Source organism: Ursus arctos, unplaced genomic scaffold (genome assembly GCF_023065955.2).
Source record: "Ursus arctos isolate Adak ecotype North America unplaced genomic scaffold, UrsArc2.0 scaffold_9, whole genome shotgun sequence".
Lineage (NCBI taxonomy): Eukaryota > Metazoa > Chordata > Mammalia > Carnivora > Ursidae > Ursus > Ursus arctos.
In genome coordinates, this window is record NW_026623111.1 from 37,485,831 (window position 1) to 37,502,219 (window position 16,389).

Sequence of the window (16,389 nt, forward strand, 5' to 3'; positions counted from 1 at the left end):
TAACTACCATTTATTGAATACACAATTCTATACAAAGTACTTTACTAAGACTTCTTATTATATTATCTCAACAAATTCCTGTATAATGATGAGGAAACTGGACCTTAGAAAGGTAAAATGACTTGGTAACAGAGCTAGTAAATAACAAGAATGAGGTTAAATTCAGATCTCTTTTACTTTAAAACCTATGCTCTGACCATGATACCACATGACTACAGTTTCTAAAAGTGCAGCTCAGCAATGGATTTTAGAGAAACCATCATAGCCAACAGCACACCATGCTTAATTCAGAAGTGGGTTACTCATAAGCACCATATTACAAGGAAGACCAGCCTAGGTGTAATATGAGCACTGTATTGTACCATCAACAACCAGGATCCAAAGATCTTCAGTTGACTGTTTTCCTGAGCCATGGTAAAAAGATTTTATTCAGTTCATGTCAACATATTTAAGTCTAATGAAAATTTATTGTTGTCTATATGCTAAATATCGAGAGCACACAAAGATGAATAAGGCATGGGCCACAACCTCAAAAGCACACAGTGAGGAGACAGGAAGATGAATAGCTACTTCATGACCATAGTAAGTAGAATGTGTAAATGCGTAATAGAGACATTAAGAAAGTAACAAAGGGCAGAGTAGGGGGACGATTAATTTGACGTGGTGTGGGGATTGGGAAAATCTTTGACCGTGTAGGTAAGTATGATTTTTATTTCAAGAAGTGAAAAAAGGGTAACCAAAGACCGAAGTATGGGAAAATACAAGAATGTTAAGGAAATAATGACTAGCTCTTTGTGTCTGCAGCAGGATATGCCTGAGTAGGCAGGTAGTCAGGAAGGAAAGGATGTTGGAAAAGTATATTGAGAGAGATTATTGAGAACCTTACTTGTCAAAAAAAAAAGTCTGGACTTCTCTGTTTGAAGGTATAGCAACTATAAGCAATTTTATTCTGTCAAATAGATTGTTCCTGGAATATAAATCAGAAAACCACACCAATGTTGCCCAGAGTGACTACGCTCTAAACGAAAGCATCATTTACATTCATGCACGGTTGCAGTGTGGCAAGCCTGCAAATATTTTCAACCACTCTCTTGAAAATTGGGACTTATGATTGCTGTCCAGAGTGTCCTCTTCAAATATTTCAAATATGAAGGACACCGATTACACACATATGTGCACACATTTATACCCAGGAAAGGGGGGAGAGAAAGAGATTGATTGTGCTATGAGCACAGGAAGGATTTTTATGGACTTGTCTTTCATCTTGTGGAAGAAAGGAGCATGACGTAGCAGGTCTATTTATAGAGCTCTAAAAATGATTTCTAGTCAGGTAATCTTGCAAAATCAGGGAATGCATATATAACATAATGAATATTTAAATGTAGTAGGAACTTCAGATCCTCCTGAAACTAAGGTATTTCTGCGGCAACATTAGAAGAGGATGGACTCCAGAGGGATGAGAATTGTTACCATGGCAACTCTCAGGCTGACTCATTCATAGATAACTCCTTAAACTTGTGACATGAGAGAAATCGCTTGAGGATTTTTAACACCGTACCAAAATACACATTGCTCCATGCAGATGAAAAAATACATCAGCATAGTTTTTTTTTTTCTTCCTAAGGCTCTCTGTGACATTTTTATACAAGACCTCCCTTGTCCTTCAGTCTCTTCCATATTCAGGATGGGGAAATGTCTACAGATGAGGTATGAAGACTTGGAAAGAACTCAAGCTGTTCTTCAAAAATAAAATCTGCATTATGTTTGCAGATATTACTTTAGTGGCCATACTACTTGCTGATCCTTTATTTCCACTCACATCTGAGCTAGGTTTTCAATTTTCGGTACATGCTTTAAAAACAAATATGTTAATCTAGAAGTAATGAGTTAGAAGGATAGGAAAATACACAGTACATGAAAGTAAAGATAATAGGACCCTCTCTCTTTTACTCTTTCTCTCTCTCTCTCCCTTTTCCTCTTTTGTTATTCAAGAAAATGTGTTTCTTGTAGAGCAACACTAAGAGAAGTTTCTAGGCTTAACATTCTTTTTGCTTCAGAAAGAGAACACAAAAGGAAATGGATAAAATAGGGAATAATATTATAAATGGAGGCAGGAACAGATTTTATAGGACTAATGAAAGCATAGGTGTGATTCATTGAGGATTTTGAAGAACTCTGGGAATACCCAGGTCACCATTTCTCAAATTATGATCTGAGAGTTAATAGCATAATAATGTCCTTGGAAACATGCATCCAAAATTGTAAATTTCAGGATTGTGCTCCTTAGAATCACATTCAGTAGTCCAACTAGTCCTGATATTAATTACATACACTGAATGTGAGAATCATTGATCTAGCCAATTTTACTAGATGAAGTTGATTACTGTCTGGAAATTTGATTTGCCAAAGATTATCCATAGTTCTAAAACCTATTTCTCCAGATCCTTAGGTTCATTCTCATTAGCAAACCAAGTTCCCATGTGAATTTTTTAAAGATAATATATCTAGAAAAATTCTATGACAATGTAGAGCTTAGAATATGACTAAATTAATACCTGTTAAATATCCTTAAAAGGAATGTGTTGGAGTGTGACTCCACAATATAATTAGAAATTTGATTGGCCTGGTGGTAAATTATTCAAGGCGATTTCTTTTTCTGGGCCGCCTTTGCTGCTGATGGCTAACTTTAAAACATACACCTCCCTTAGGGGGTGGATAAGGCACACTAAAAATAAACAAAATAATATAGTTTAAAAAGTGAGTCTTATTTGTCCTTGGCATCTTCTGCTTTACATAAGAAAACAGTTTTCTCAGCTAAATATTGGAATTAACATGGGTTTGGGGGTTTATCAATAGATTTGATATTTAGACTATTCATAGTCTCTAATACCACATCTCTTCCTTTGAGTGATGATGGATCAATTGCCCTGCATTCACACACTGAAAGAGCATCTTGGCTATCAGCCAGTGGAAAAGAAAGACTGATATATACCAAGCTTCTGTCCTACGCCCATGTCTTGCCTCTATCTGTAAATTCAGTTTGATAATCTCATTTAATCCTATAACCATAGAGTTGATGAGGACTCATTAATCTGTGCCCCTGATATCTATCTGCTGCCTTGTTATCAGCCACAATACTTAAAGCTCCACTTCAAGCTCTTTGAGTTGATATCCAGCACAAATACATCAACTTTTCCCTAAATTATGGTACTCCTCTAGTACTTGCCTTATTTTCTTAATTTCTCATATTCACAGCAGCCAATGTAAGTCCATTCTCTTTCAGTGTTTTGTCTCTACTCCTCTCTTTATGCTACTCCTACTCCCAGGCCCCCCATGCAGAGGCCTACAATATTTCACCTCTGCTACAATTTTAACAGGGCTATCTGCCTCTGGATTTACCCCTCCTCTAAACCATTTATTGGTTCATTCAACAAAAAGTTGTTGGACACCCCCTAGACTGCAGACCCTATCCTCAGCACAGGGAATAGCAAGATAGATATGTCCTCATGGAGCTCACAGTCCAGTGGAGGAAATAGAAGAGCACCCAGGCAGTTTTCCTTGCAGAGAAATGCAGGCTATGAAGAGAAGGTCCTGGGCAGGGGGAGCGATAGGAGAGACGAAACCCAGACTTTCTGGATTCTGACTGAGATAAAAAGATGCAGTTTGTCTTCCAGTCTGAGGCCTGTATCAGTAGCGGCGGCCAGGGGCAAGAGAAAGAAGAATGAGTGTTTTGGTCAAGAGGACTTCACAGCAAGAGAAAGTACCGTGTGTTTGAGGAACTGAGAGAAGACCAGCACGGCTGGATGATAGAGTGGGAAAGGAATCAAGAAGTGCAACTAAAGAGATAGGAACCAAGGAAGCGCATTGTTTGCCCTTAGGCAATTTGTATTTTTGTCTTCATAACATTGAGGGGCCATCAAACTTTAACCTTGGGAGCAATATAATCATAATTGCAATTTTAAAAAATTGAAATACCACTTTACCTGCCATTATCAAATTCATTAAGGAAGAACAAGATGAAAAGCAGAGGACTAGTTAGGAGCCTCTTGCAGTTAATCAGGTAAGAAATGAAAAAGGGCAAAGTAGATCATAGCAGCCAAACGGAATAAAGAGATATTTTTATGAAATAGAAATGCCAGGTTTTATTGACTTACTTAGTATGGGATGAGATTGAGAAAAGATTCAAGAAAGATTTCTAGTTTCTGATTTGATCAACAGGGTGAATGATTGTTGAGAATCATCCCCCACTGAGAATGGGGGTGGAGATGCAAGACCAGATTTAAGTGTGGGTGGGCATGATTCTGTTTGGGGCATTCTATCATCTTGGTGATAGAGGCATAGAAATAGAGCATAGTAGCCCCTACGCTCAACAAATGTATGTTCCCTCTCTTCTCCTAGAGTATTACCATGCATACACAATCTAAATTAAGAGATCCTTAACCTCTAGGCACTTGCCATGTTTGCTTTTCATCTTACTGTTAGTTAGAAATAATTGCCAGCAAGGAAAATGTAGTTGCTACCATAGCTAATGATTAAGAAGGCTTTTACTTGGAAGTAGTAAAATTTGGCAGGCTTTTGAATGTGAAAACCATCCTACCAAAAGAAAATTGTTCTACTTCCTATACTCCTTGAGGATTATTATAGAACAAAAATATTGTCTTTCTCTGAGCTAACATCTGAAGAATCATCCAGGGCAGTGATGAACAATTGATTGTATTGAGCATTCCGTGGATCTGTCAATGGCACACAGATAAGAGCATGGAGGTGGTGTTCATTATCAGGAACAGCTGATGAAGGCAAGGTCATGGATAAAACATCAGAGAGGACTGAAAAGTCTACATTAGAACTGACTGTTAATGATTAATCGGCATCCATAAAAAAGCAAATCAGAAGTCAGCTTTGGGCAAGAGATAAAAGCCAGGTCCTAGGAGAAAAACCTTTTGTGCTTATGATACCTACTTAGCCATTGCTTGTTATAGAGTGGAAAGAACTAGGAGCTTAAAGTCAGACAGATGTGGGTTCAAATCACAACTCTCATGTTTCTGAGCAGAATCACTTTGCGCATCTCTTAAACTGAGAGCCTCATTTATAAAAAGGGAATATTAATTCCAGTTTCATAAAGATGTGTGGTTTAAACAATATATAGAAAGCACCTACTAAAGTAGTGGTTAAACATTTAGTAATAGGCAATTCATTAAGTATTTAGAGGGGGGAAATTGATAACTTAGCTAAAGAGAATGAAAATATATATTAGGCATTGCTTTGTCCTGTGACATGCTTTAAGCTACTTGGTTTTCCTTATTTATTCAACTATAGTTTTTATAGTTTTTTTAGGACTATTACATACAGTATTTTAATTCATTATTCCAGCCGACTTGTTGATAGTTTTTCTGCCCATCCTATAGCTAAGGAGATTGAATTTCAAATTTGCTCTAAGATCTTAGGACTAGTGAGAAATAAATCCTTAACTCGATTCCAATGGTCCTAGTTGTATTTTTGCCAAAGACTTAGTTGATGGATCAATTTGTTAGCATGGAGGTTTCATTCCAAGTTGGGTGCAGTCTATATCCTTAATGCAAGTCTATTTAGATATGCATGTTTGGTATGACTGACAACTGGGAAATTATATCAGAGGACTATCAAGTTTATCAGAATTATTAGCCTCAGAATTCACAAACCACTTTTCCTGTACTGCCAAAGAAATTCCTAGAGCTTAGAGGTTTTGTTTTGTTTTGTTTTTCTCATTAAATGGTATAACATTGCCAGGGTCCTTCTCTGCAGCAGTGTCTGCCAAGTCACTTTTTAGCCAGATCCGGTCAAAGACCAACAGGAGTTTGAACAGATGCTCCATGAGTTTGAGCCACTGGAGATGGCCAGTATGGAGATTGATGTAGCTTTTTGGTTCTATAAACTTGACTTTAAGGCCTTACTTAGTTAATGCTTTTTATAAATTTGAATTTAGTTCAATATTTAAAAAATTATAGTACTAAAGGAGCAGTCTGTAGTTTTACTTTATTTTTTATTATGTTCAGTTAGCCAACATATAGTATATCATTAGCCTATAGTTTTATTTTTATTTACTTTAGCAAGTTGTCATTTTAAGCTCCAGAGCATAGCATCAGACAAGGCAAAAGGGTCTGAAACACCAGTACTTGTGATACATCTATCCATCAAAAAGAGAGATTTATTGCAGTATTATTTTTTGTTGTAAAAAAAAAAAACCTGAAATAACCTCAATAACCATTAATAAAATAATGATTAATTTCTATATTATAGTACACTGTATATCCACTAAATGAAATGAGTTCTATCTCTACCCCTCGATTTGGAGGAATTTCTGTGCTGTCATTAAGAAAAGAGGGATCCAGGGTACCTGGGTGGCTCAGTCGATTAAGCATCTGCCTTCCGCTCAGGTCATGATCTTGGGGTCCTGAGATCAAGCCCAGAGTCAGGCTCCCTGCAAGCCAGTTTCTCTCTCTCCTCCCTGCTCATGCACTCTCTCACTACCTCTCTCTCTCAAAAAAAATAAATTAAATCTTAAATAAAAAAGAAAAGAGAGTTCATAGAAGTGAATAATATAATGCTATTTTTTAAATGATAAAAGTCCCATCTATATGTATAACTATTCCTAGATAATTGTATGAGTATAAGCAAACATATAAGGCTGCCCACCAAGTTACCAGTTGGTTAGTGAAACAAAGTAGGATGGAGGAAGAGATCTTGATAAACAATGAACAAATAGATGACAAATTAATAAATAAATAGCTGTGGAGAAAAGGTACTAATTTTCATGACAAAAAGAATATAGAATGATCTTATTTTTTTAAAGCAAATAGAAAAAGTAGCCACCAAATTGTTGATAGTGATTGTCTGAATGTAAAATTAAAACTAAACAAAGCAAGATGGTACAGGAAAGAGAGGTTGGAGTAAGAGAGCAAACATGATTAAGTTGACATTTGGACACTCTAATTTGGCTATCCATTCTCTTTTGAGAGTTCCCCAGGGACTCCCCAGAGACCATTACCCGTCGTCTCTTTAGGATGATAATTTGATGGATAATTTGATGGAAATCCATCTTCCTGTTAAAAAGTCTGAAAATAAAGCTCCTGGGAATTTCCAAGGGATTTCTTCGTGGAAGGGTAAGTGACAGCTCTAAGAGATATTAGAAATATTTGGCTCTTGGGAGAGATATCGCTGTATCCCATAACAATTCCTCCTTTCCGCCCTATTAATTTTAAGTTAAGAGTTTCTAAGATCTCATTCTCCTCCAACAAAACATAATAGAATCTTACTGTTGACTGCTCCCTTTTAAGCTCTGTTCACATTACAAGATCACAATTCACAAGAGAAGACTGCCTTCCTGGGCTAGAAAATGATCGCAAAATTTTTTCCATTTCTTCTAAGTAGTATGTGTTTTGATAGAATCTTGGTTTTCTGAATCTCATATTTTTTCCCAACTTAGATCAGTCCATAGCTTAATTTTCTAGAATCGCCATGCATATCACCTAATGGTTACCATTCTGGTCATATATTCATACTTAACTCAGGATGGTCAGCCAAAACTACCACATTCTGAATGTTCCACTAGATCCTCCATGCATCTGATTTTATTCTGCTCTTACTTAAATATTAGAGGAAATGAAACACTAATTTTCTAGGAATCTCTGGAACTAAGGAACTTTAAAAAAACTTAGTGTGTCATACATATGTAATTAGTTATGTGGTTTTAAACATCAGTAATGTTTATAAATTACTCTCTTGATGAATTAATCACCAAACTTACATTTTACCAATAACTTTGAATATTGACTCATTTATAAATGAGATCAAAAGTTGCACTGAATATCACACTCCATTTTTAAAGCTTTGGCACAACCTTATACTTCCAAAATTAACAAGTTATTAGTGAAACTATCAATGAAATTTCATTTGATGTATTTCAAATGTCTATTAGTATTTTGTAGAGAGTCACTGTTAATTCATTCCTAAAGAGCAAATTTGTTTTAAACTCCATATGCTCTTCTCATTTCCCAGAAATTTATCAGTTACCTATGTTAGTGGGGATTATAAACCCATTAATCTTGATTAGTTAGAGAAAAAAATCTGGATTAGTAATTATTTTAATTAACTGAAAGTCCCCCATATATATTATCTAAGGATGATAAGTTTTTCAGAAAACTGGAATGTAATGAGATGAATTTGCCATAACATACTTAGTGCTTATATCCAGTGCTACAAACACACAGCTCTACTTAATTTACATTCAGCTAACATACTGGAGCACATGCTATCCGCCGCACACTATGCTAGGACCTAAAAATTAAAAATAAAATAAAATAAAAAATCCTATGTCCTTGGGGAGCTCAAAATCTGTGGGACTGGGAAATAATTGCAAGTACTACAATTAAAGTAGGAGCAGAGTTGTGGGAGCTCAAAGGAGTGAGTGACTAATTGCAGAATTAAATTTCCCAGGGGTTCTATCTTCTCACCTTACACTGTCTCCATGGCGAGCCAATTCATTCCCACGACTTCATCTATCACTCGTGACTCACATGGCTTTGTTTCCCTCTAAGCCCTGTCTTCCCATATTCTGGCCCATAACTACTTACTTGGCACCTCTATGTGCAAATGCCACCGACACCCACAACACAAACCAGCCCAAAATACATTAGTCATCCTCAGCCCCAAATCTTCAATTCTTATTGTTATCTACTCACTTATGTCAGAAACCCAGGGGTCATCCCTGATGCTCTCTTCTAACATCACTGCTTCACATGTTTTTCCTCTTCTCCACCTCCCCTTCAGTGCTGTGTTAAGTCAACTCTGACTTAGCTCTCTATTCCCTAGGTTAATGCCAGAGCTTGTTAAACTGATATCCTCCTACTCAGTAAGCTTGTCTCCTTGAGTAGGCAGCTGCCAATGAAAACAAAGTGGAACTATTCCGAGTTCTCTGAGTATTTGAAGTGGAGGGAATTTGGTGCAGAGAGCTGGTTACACAGGTAATGGGAGAACTGGGAAGACTACAGAGTAAGCAGAGTGACTTGGGACTAGGCAGTGCTGAGTCGCCCCCACTGACCTGTGAGTTCCTTGAGGCAGGCAGGAAGAATGTATTATTTCACTTTTTCTCCTCAGCAACTGGCATAATACAATTCTTTAAATATAGTAAACAGCCATGAAATGTTGACGCGATGGATCAGTCATTCTAATAACCTAAGATCTTTTTGACCCAGAAGTTTCTAGAAAATTGTCCTCACTTCAGGTCCAACATTTCAATATATCTTACCAGGGAAACAACTCTAATTATTTGAGCTTCTGATTATGTAGATTTTAGAACATAAGACATTTAAACTGTCACTGTATGCAACATTAATTTTATCATATCCATTTTAAGAAATTGGATATTTTTGTATAGAAAAATGCTTTTATATTTTTAAAGACAATAAATCTTTATAGCTTCTACAGTAGGTATGAGATTACAAATCTTGCAATTCTTTTTTTTTTTTTAAGATTTTATTTATTTATTCGACAGAGATAGAGGCAGCCAGCGAGAGAGGGAACACAAGCAGGGGGAGTGGGAGAGGAAGAAGCAGGCTCATAGCGGAGGAGCCTGATGTGGGGCTCGATCCCATAACGCCGGGATCACACCCTGAGCCGAAGGCAGACACTTAACCGCTGTGCCACCCAGGCGCCCGAAATCCTGCAATTCTTATATTGTACAGTCTGTCTCAAACAGTGGTGGTGTCATGCAGTTCATTGCATCAGAACCTAAGTGCTTTCCCCAGGTGTACCCATGTCACATATGTGTTCATGTATCACAGTGTGCCCATGTAATCTTCTGAGGTGCCTCTGTTTTGGTATAGGCCCATAACTCTCACTGTTTCTGTTCTCCCATGACGTTGATCAATTCCAGAATTGTTCAGAACAGAATGCAAAAAGTCTGACTACACAGATGAATAAACCAAATGGGGCTATTTAGGATGAGACAAAGGTAAAGAAGACTATGTTCTTTGAGGCATAGCATGAGGCTACAGTGAGCGAAAAAAAAATAATGAATTGGCTTTGGAAACAACGAGAATGCATGTATTTTATTTATTCATTCATTTGTTTATTTAATTTACATTCAATTAATTAACATATAATGTATTATTTGTTTTATTAATGTATTATTTGTATTATTATCTGTGATTCATCAGTCTTATATAACACCCAGTACTCATTACAACACATACCCTCCCCAATGTTGATCACCCAGTTACCCCATTCCCCCAACCCCTCTCCCCTCCAGCAACCCTCAGTTTGTTTCCTAAGATTAAGAATGTGTGTATTTTAAAGATATTGTAACAAAACATGGCCAAGGAGTAAGCACAACAAACATATATTAATAGTTAACATAAGAATAGATGATAAGATAAAAGATTAGGAATTAACAGCAAATCTGGAGATACAATGATGAATTTCCATTGCAGAATGTACTTAACGGTGACACTGATACAAAAACATTCATTTAAACAGGAGGTTGCATTAGAAACAGATGTTGTGTGGTTCATTTCAATTACAACTTAAATTGGTTTATTTATCAGTCCATTTTCCACTAAACTTTGCATGAGATGTGTGGTTTTTTGTTTTTTGTGTTTTTTTCCCTCTCCTTATAAGCCATACTACTTATTGCCAGTATATACACTCATCTCCGGGTTACTTTTGTTCATAATTGTCATTGGGTTGGATAGGAAATTGTCTTGATAGAAGTAAAATACATTTCCCTTCTCTCTCTTTGCTCTTCTAGTTAATAAACAAAGCCAAACGTGTCTCCCTTTTGCTTTTCAGCCATTTAACATCTCTGGGTCTCAGGTTTCTCGTAATAGCTCCCTTTTTCCAAACAAGAAGTTGGGCCAGATGATTGCGGTTTTGTTGGGTTTCCTTAATACGTGCAATTTGTTCTTAATGGGATTCTGATATGGATATTGATCAGCATCATTATTATGGCTTTTTCTAGTCAGAGAACATAAAAATGAAAATAACTCAGCACAAAGAAAGAGGAATTTATTGTAATGACATGAAGAGGGCTCTTAGGAAGTGAAAGTATCAAACATGTCCACATGACCACACCTCAGTAGAACTAGAAATAGGAAGTAAAAGCCTTCCTGAACTTGGTCATTCATTCTCTAACGATGTCTGACTCTTCATCTTCTGGCTAGTTTTTGCATCTTTCTCCATTTTCTTTCTTTCTGTGCAGGCTGGCTTCCTCTTTTTATTCGCACTCTCTCCTCTCTCACAACCGCATAATAGCAATGCACCCTAGTTCTAGGTAATGACTTCTCATTTAGTTCTACAGCTCCTCTCTCAGATTCTTTATGCAAGACCTAATTTCTGGGAGAAGACTCCAATTGGTTCATATCATCTTTTTGAGCCAGGCACAGGTTTATTTCCTGCCTGTGGATCAGCTGCTTTTAAATCAGATATCTACTCTCTGTTCCCAAGGTGGGAGGAGGGCAGGATCATGAGATATAGAATGTGGCCTTGTTCAGTCAGCAGGGGCTGTCAGCAGGGCAGTTTCCTCACAGAAGGGACCCTAGATCTGGCAGGCAATGATGCACAGCTCTACTACAATCAGCTCTTGGGGAAAACTAAACTGGCATGAATATTTTACAGGGAACAAGGCCTTGTGGTTGGAATGCTTTATAATGTTTATTCAAATTTATGAAAGATAAAATAAAAATGTGTGTAGGAGCACCGGTTCTTTAACACACACACACACACACACACACACACACACACACACACACATTCCCTTTCTTAAGAATAGTTTGAAAAGAAGGGATCCTTCATATGATCTTTCTGAGTGGATGCAATATTACTGGATGTTAAAACAGTATTTTGTCTCTTTCCTAACAAGTTAGCCTGAGATGTGTGCTGATCTTAGAGGCAGCTCATAAAAGACTCACTTTTTCCAACCCACTATAAAGTCTCAGCTCGTTCTGGTAAGATGCATACCTCAATAAAACACATAATTCTTTTTCCCTATTCCAGTGCTAGATAATGGATTTTTATCACATGATTTCTTATGATAAAGTGGCAAATTATAAACCATCTAATGCCAGAATTCTCTAGCACAAAAGATTTGAGGAATACATTAAAAGTTTAGATAGACATGTTAATATACATATTTTTCATGATAAATAATGATAAAGATTTTGAAGTATTTTATTGATGCTGAAAGGAAAAGATATTTTCATCGAAGGTAGGTTTCTTAGCTTTGGCACTATTCACATTTTGAGCCAGGTGATTCTTTGTTGTGGGGGCTGTGCTGTGTAGTGCGTTATGTTGGGAGGCATCCCTGGCCTCTACTCAGAAATGCCGGTAGCACACACCATTACTCCCAGTTGTGACAACCAAAACTGTCTCTAGACATTGCTAAATGTCCTCTGGGGGCAAAATTGTCCTGAGTTTAAAGCCACTGATTTAACATTTATTCTCCACAAGAATTTTTTTTATTTATTATAAATATTTTCTTATTCCCCTAACATTTTTAGATTTAAAAAATATGTCCTTTTGGAACGTAATCAAACACTACTGATTTGGTATCCTCTGTCTTGCTTTTCCTCAATGAATCAAACTCTCTCATGCCTGAATTAGCCTGACCAATTTCATTAGCAGACTCACCCCCGTTAATCCCATTAATTTGCGTCAGTGTCAGAGAATCCCCTATGGCCCATAGTTTCTAAATATGTCGCTCTTCCTCTCACAGAGTAACTTGCATACTTGAGAAAGCTGATTGAACAATTTTAAGTACACCTGGAATAAAAATGGTTTTAATGTTCTTGTTCAAAATATTGCCATTTTTAATTTCTTTCTGAAAAATTTTCCATCCTTCCTTGAGTGCTTACACTTTGGACTAATGAAGAACTAATAGAAAATCTGTTGTATGAGACAACAAAATGCAGCAATTTTAAGCCTTTCTTTTCCATCTAAAAATGTAATATACCAAAATGAGTCATAGACTTTATTACAGTCGGATGTCACTGTTAGTATTTCTATTAAGATGCAGCTAGAATAATTTATTTGGAATGCAGTAAGTAGTTTCTGAGACATGTGAATAGTAAATTCTCTCAGAGAGAATTTGCCTATCTCACAAGGTTGTGAGAACAAAATGTGATAATAGGTATGAAAAGCTATGAAAACCACAGAGCACAGGGCATTCTCCAGGAGAAAGAGATTATTGTTATGCATGCACTATAATACACATAGTACAAAAGGAGATACAGCTGTATTTTAAGTCTTTCTATAATGTTCATCATTAGAAACATGATTATCATAATCTTCAAAAAGTTTTCATTAAGATTCTCAATCTCATATGTCCATATTTCCATTTGTCATGGAATCGGGTCATAGATTAGGATAACAATGCTAGAAATACATAAGAAAAGTTCTGAAGGGTACTTGGCCATATCACCCACTTCCAAATGTAACATACAAGCAGAAATACTTTTTCACTGAATTACTTCTTCTTGCAAATAGGGTAAATTACTGCTTTAATTTAGAATAATGATGTGATTTTTTTAGTCAATATTTAGTGAAAACAGGGTGGGAGTGGTGTAGAGCAAAGATCTCACTGCATGTACAGTTCTCTCTCTATAGGAAACAAAACAGTTTCCAGAAAAGGAAGGCAAAAGGTCTACACCCATGCACACACATGCACCCATGCACACACACTTAATTAAATCTATACAGAGATTACTCATGTTTACGTTATTTTCTCCTTTTGACTCTCCATTGTTTACTTACCACAAGCTCATATTTTCATTATAGTATTTATTATGAGTATTGTCTTGACATTATAACCCTTTTATTTTACAAGAATAAGTTTTTCCCCACCACACGTTAAAACTCTGTTGAGGAAAATGTGGAATAAGGATTTAGCCCCATGTGATGAAATCTTTGTCCCACTTGTGAAGATCTGGAAGCTAATGACTACTGGGTGTGAATACCAAAACAATGTATTCCATTGCAGACTGTGTTCATCACCATGGTGAAGTTTACATTAACTTCTTTGGCTAGTTATTAATTTTCCTACATTGGCTGAGTTACAAATAAGAACTGGACACCAAGACTTGCAATTGATCACAGACAATTGCTTATTTTCATGTCAGTGGGGTCCTTCTTCCTACAAGGTTTTTTTTCATAAACATCTCTTTAAAAATAGAAATGCTTATGAAAATGAATATGCACACTCAAAGTAATTTGGGAGTATGATATTAATCTTTAAATAGCAACAATTTTGAAGGTAACATATTTGTTTAGCATGTTTCAGCTTCTGAAGAGGCTTTGCCATAATTTTCCCAAGTAACGTTCACAATAAGCAAGTAAATGCTATTGTTTTTATTTTAAAAATGGGGCATCCGAGACACAGAGGGTTAAGTTACTCATGGTTATGTAGCTCTTCATGTGGTAGATCTTAGAATCAAGGTATTTTGAAATCTAAGGCCCAGAATCTGCCCAATTCATTTTTCTTCCAAAAAGGTGTTAAGAAATTGGGGACAATGCAAATGAGAATAGTAGCACTTGAGAAGGGAATTGTATGTAACCCTGTGGATTTTCTTTTTTGTTAAATGAAGGTAAAGTGGAAGGAGCTTTTAGAACTTTAAGGTGTGTGTGATTAATAGTGAAGAGCTAATGAACAAGAAAGGATGGCTTTGAATTCTTGCAGGATGCCTTCTGAGTAAACAGTGTAAGTGTTCTTGAATGTAATGGTTAAAGGACACTGGAACTCATTATCCAGAATGAATATTGTCTTATATTCTGGGATTTTTCTGGGATTTTTCAGAAATGCTTATAGATCCATAAAGATTTCTAAATAAAGTACGGTTTGCCAAGATGTAAGGCATGATATGATTAGTGGTATATACAACAATGGCAGTACACAGACATTGTGCAGGAGTTATGCAGTGTTTTCGTAACCGTTGCTAAAGCATTCACAGTCACTACTGACAGATAAATATTCTTTAAAAGAAAAAGTGAACTTTCTGTTTTTATTACATTGGGACTCAACATCTTAAAAACTTTATGATTTTTATTGCTACTGTTTTTTAATGGACAATTATACTTTGTATTAATAGAGCTCTTTAAAAACAGACAACTAAAACTCTAAGATAATCATCATGGTTACTCTCTAGTAACTTGATCTATTTATGAGCCCAAAGCTTCCTGTCTCTCACTGCCAGGGGAAATTTGGGCCAGGAAAAAAAAAAAAGTGCAAAGGGATGTCCTTAGTGTTACCTTTACAAGAGGTGAAGAAACAAACTCAAGTACAAACCCAGCTCTGAACTCAAACCAGTTCCTAAAACAAAGCAGGAATGAGATAAAAAAGAGAAATAGTTGAGCGGTTCTGCCACTGATTTCAGTTCTCAGGCCAAAAAAATATCTCCATCCAAAAGTGCTTTATAAACTACTTTTTAGTACCAGGAGACAGTTGTAATTTGCTAGAAAGATCCAGATATTGGTAATTGATGACCTTTATAAGGCAAACAGCAGTATTCAATCAAAAGGCATTTGCAATTTGGAAAACACCCTCTCCTTTTAAGTGCATCAATTTTTAGTTATTATTGAGCACATATGCCCCTCCAAAATAGTACCATGAATATAGTATTCAAAGGTAGAACTTTGTGAACATGGATCTCTCAGCACAACTTTCCTTTATGGCCTACCCCATGATCATTACCTTAACTTCAAACCTTAAAATTCAATTAAATGGATTTACCCTACATTGGAGTGAATGCTTTTGCATGCCTTCAAGTATTGCTCTGGTACTTCTAACCTGTTGGTTGCCCAATACTTGGAGGTGCAAATTTCTGTGTGTTCTTGTGTAACTTCTTCAGGGACAGCAGGGCAGTGGATCTCTGGGAATATACAGTACCACATACTTTCATGACAAAAGGCCTTTGATGATGATGATGATGATGTTGATGATGATGAAATTTTTTGGTTTTTTGTTTCTTTTGTCTCACAGGATTATACACTTACCATGTATTTCCAGCAGTCTTGGAAAGACAAAAGGCTTTCTTATTCTGGAATCCCGCTAAACCTCACGTTAGACAACAGGGTAGCTGACCAACTGTGGGTGCCAGACACCTACTTTCTGAATGACAAGAAATCATTTGTGCATGGGGTTACAGTGAAAAATCGAATGATCCGACTGCATCCTGACGGAACAGTTCTCTACGGACTCCGGTAAGTCACTTTGTGTTGCATGGTTCACTGTTACTGTTGTAGTTCTTGTCGTTATGTTTTATTTTCTACTTTTGGGAATGGGCAGCGGGAAGAGAAGCAAGTAGGAGAATATATAGACACTTTCATCTCTGTAATAAAATTATATTAATAAGACCGGAAAATCTC

The 16,389-nt window shown here is 36.5% G+C and overlaps 1 protein-coding gene across 2 annotated transcripts in view; it reads left to right on the forward strand.

Annotated features, from left to right (window-relative positions):
* The window catches only part of GABRB1 (gamma-aminobutyric acid type A receptor subunit beta1), a 359,647-nt gene that overhangs the window by 105,147 nt on the left and 238,111 nt on the right, over positions 1 to 16,389 (forward strand). For both annotated transcript variants that reach the window (XM_044387648.3, XM_044387649.2), the window contains exon 4: positions 16,004 to 16,224. In XM_044387648.3, the coding sequence (XP_044243583.1) occupies positions 16,004 to 16,224 (221 nt within the window). The remainder of the gene's footprint in view (positions 1 to 16,003; positions 16,225 to 16,389) is intronic.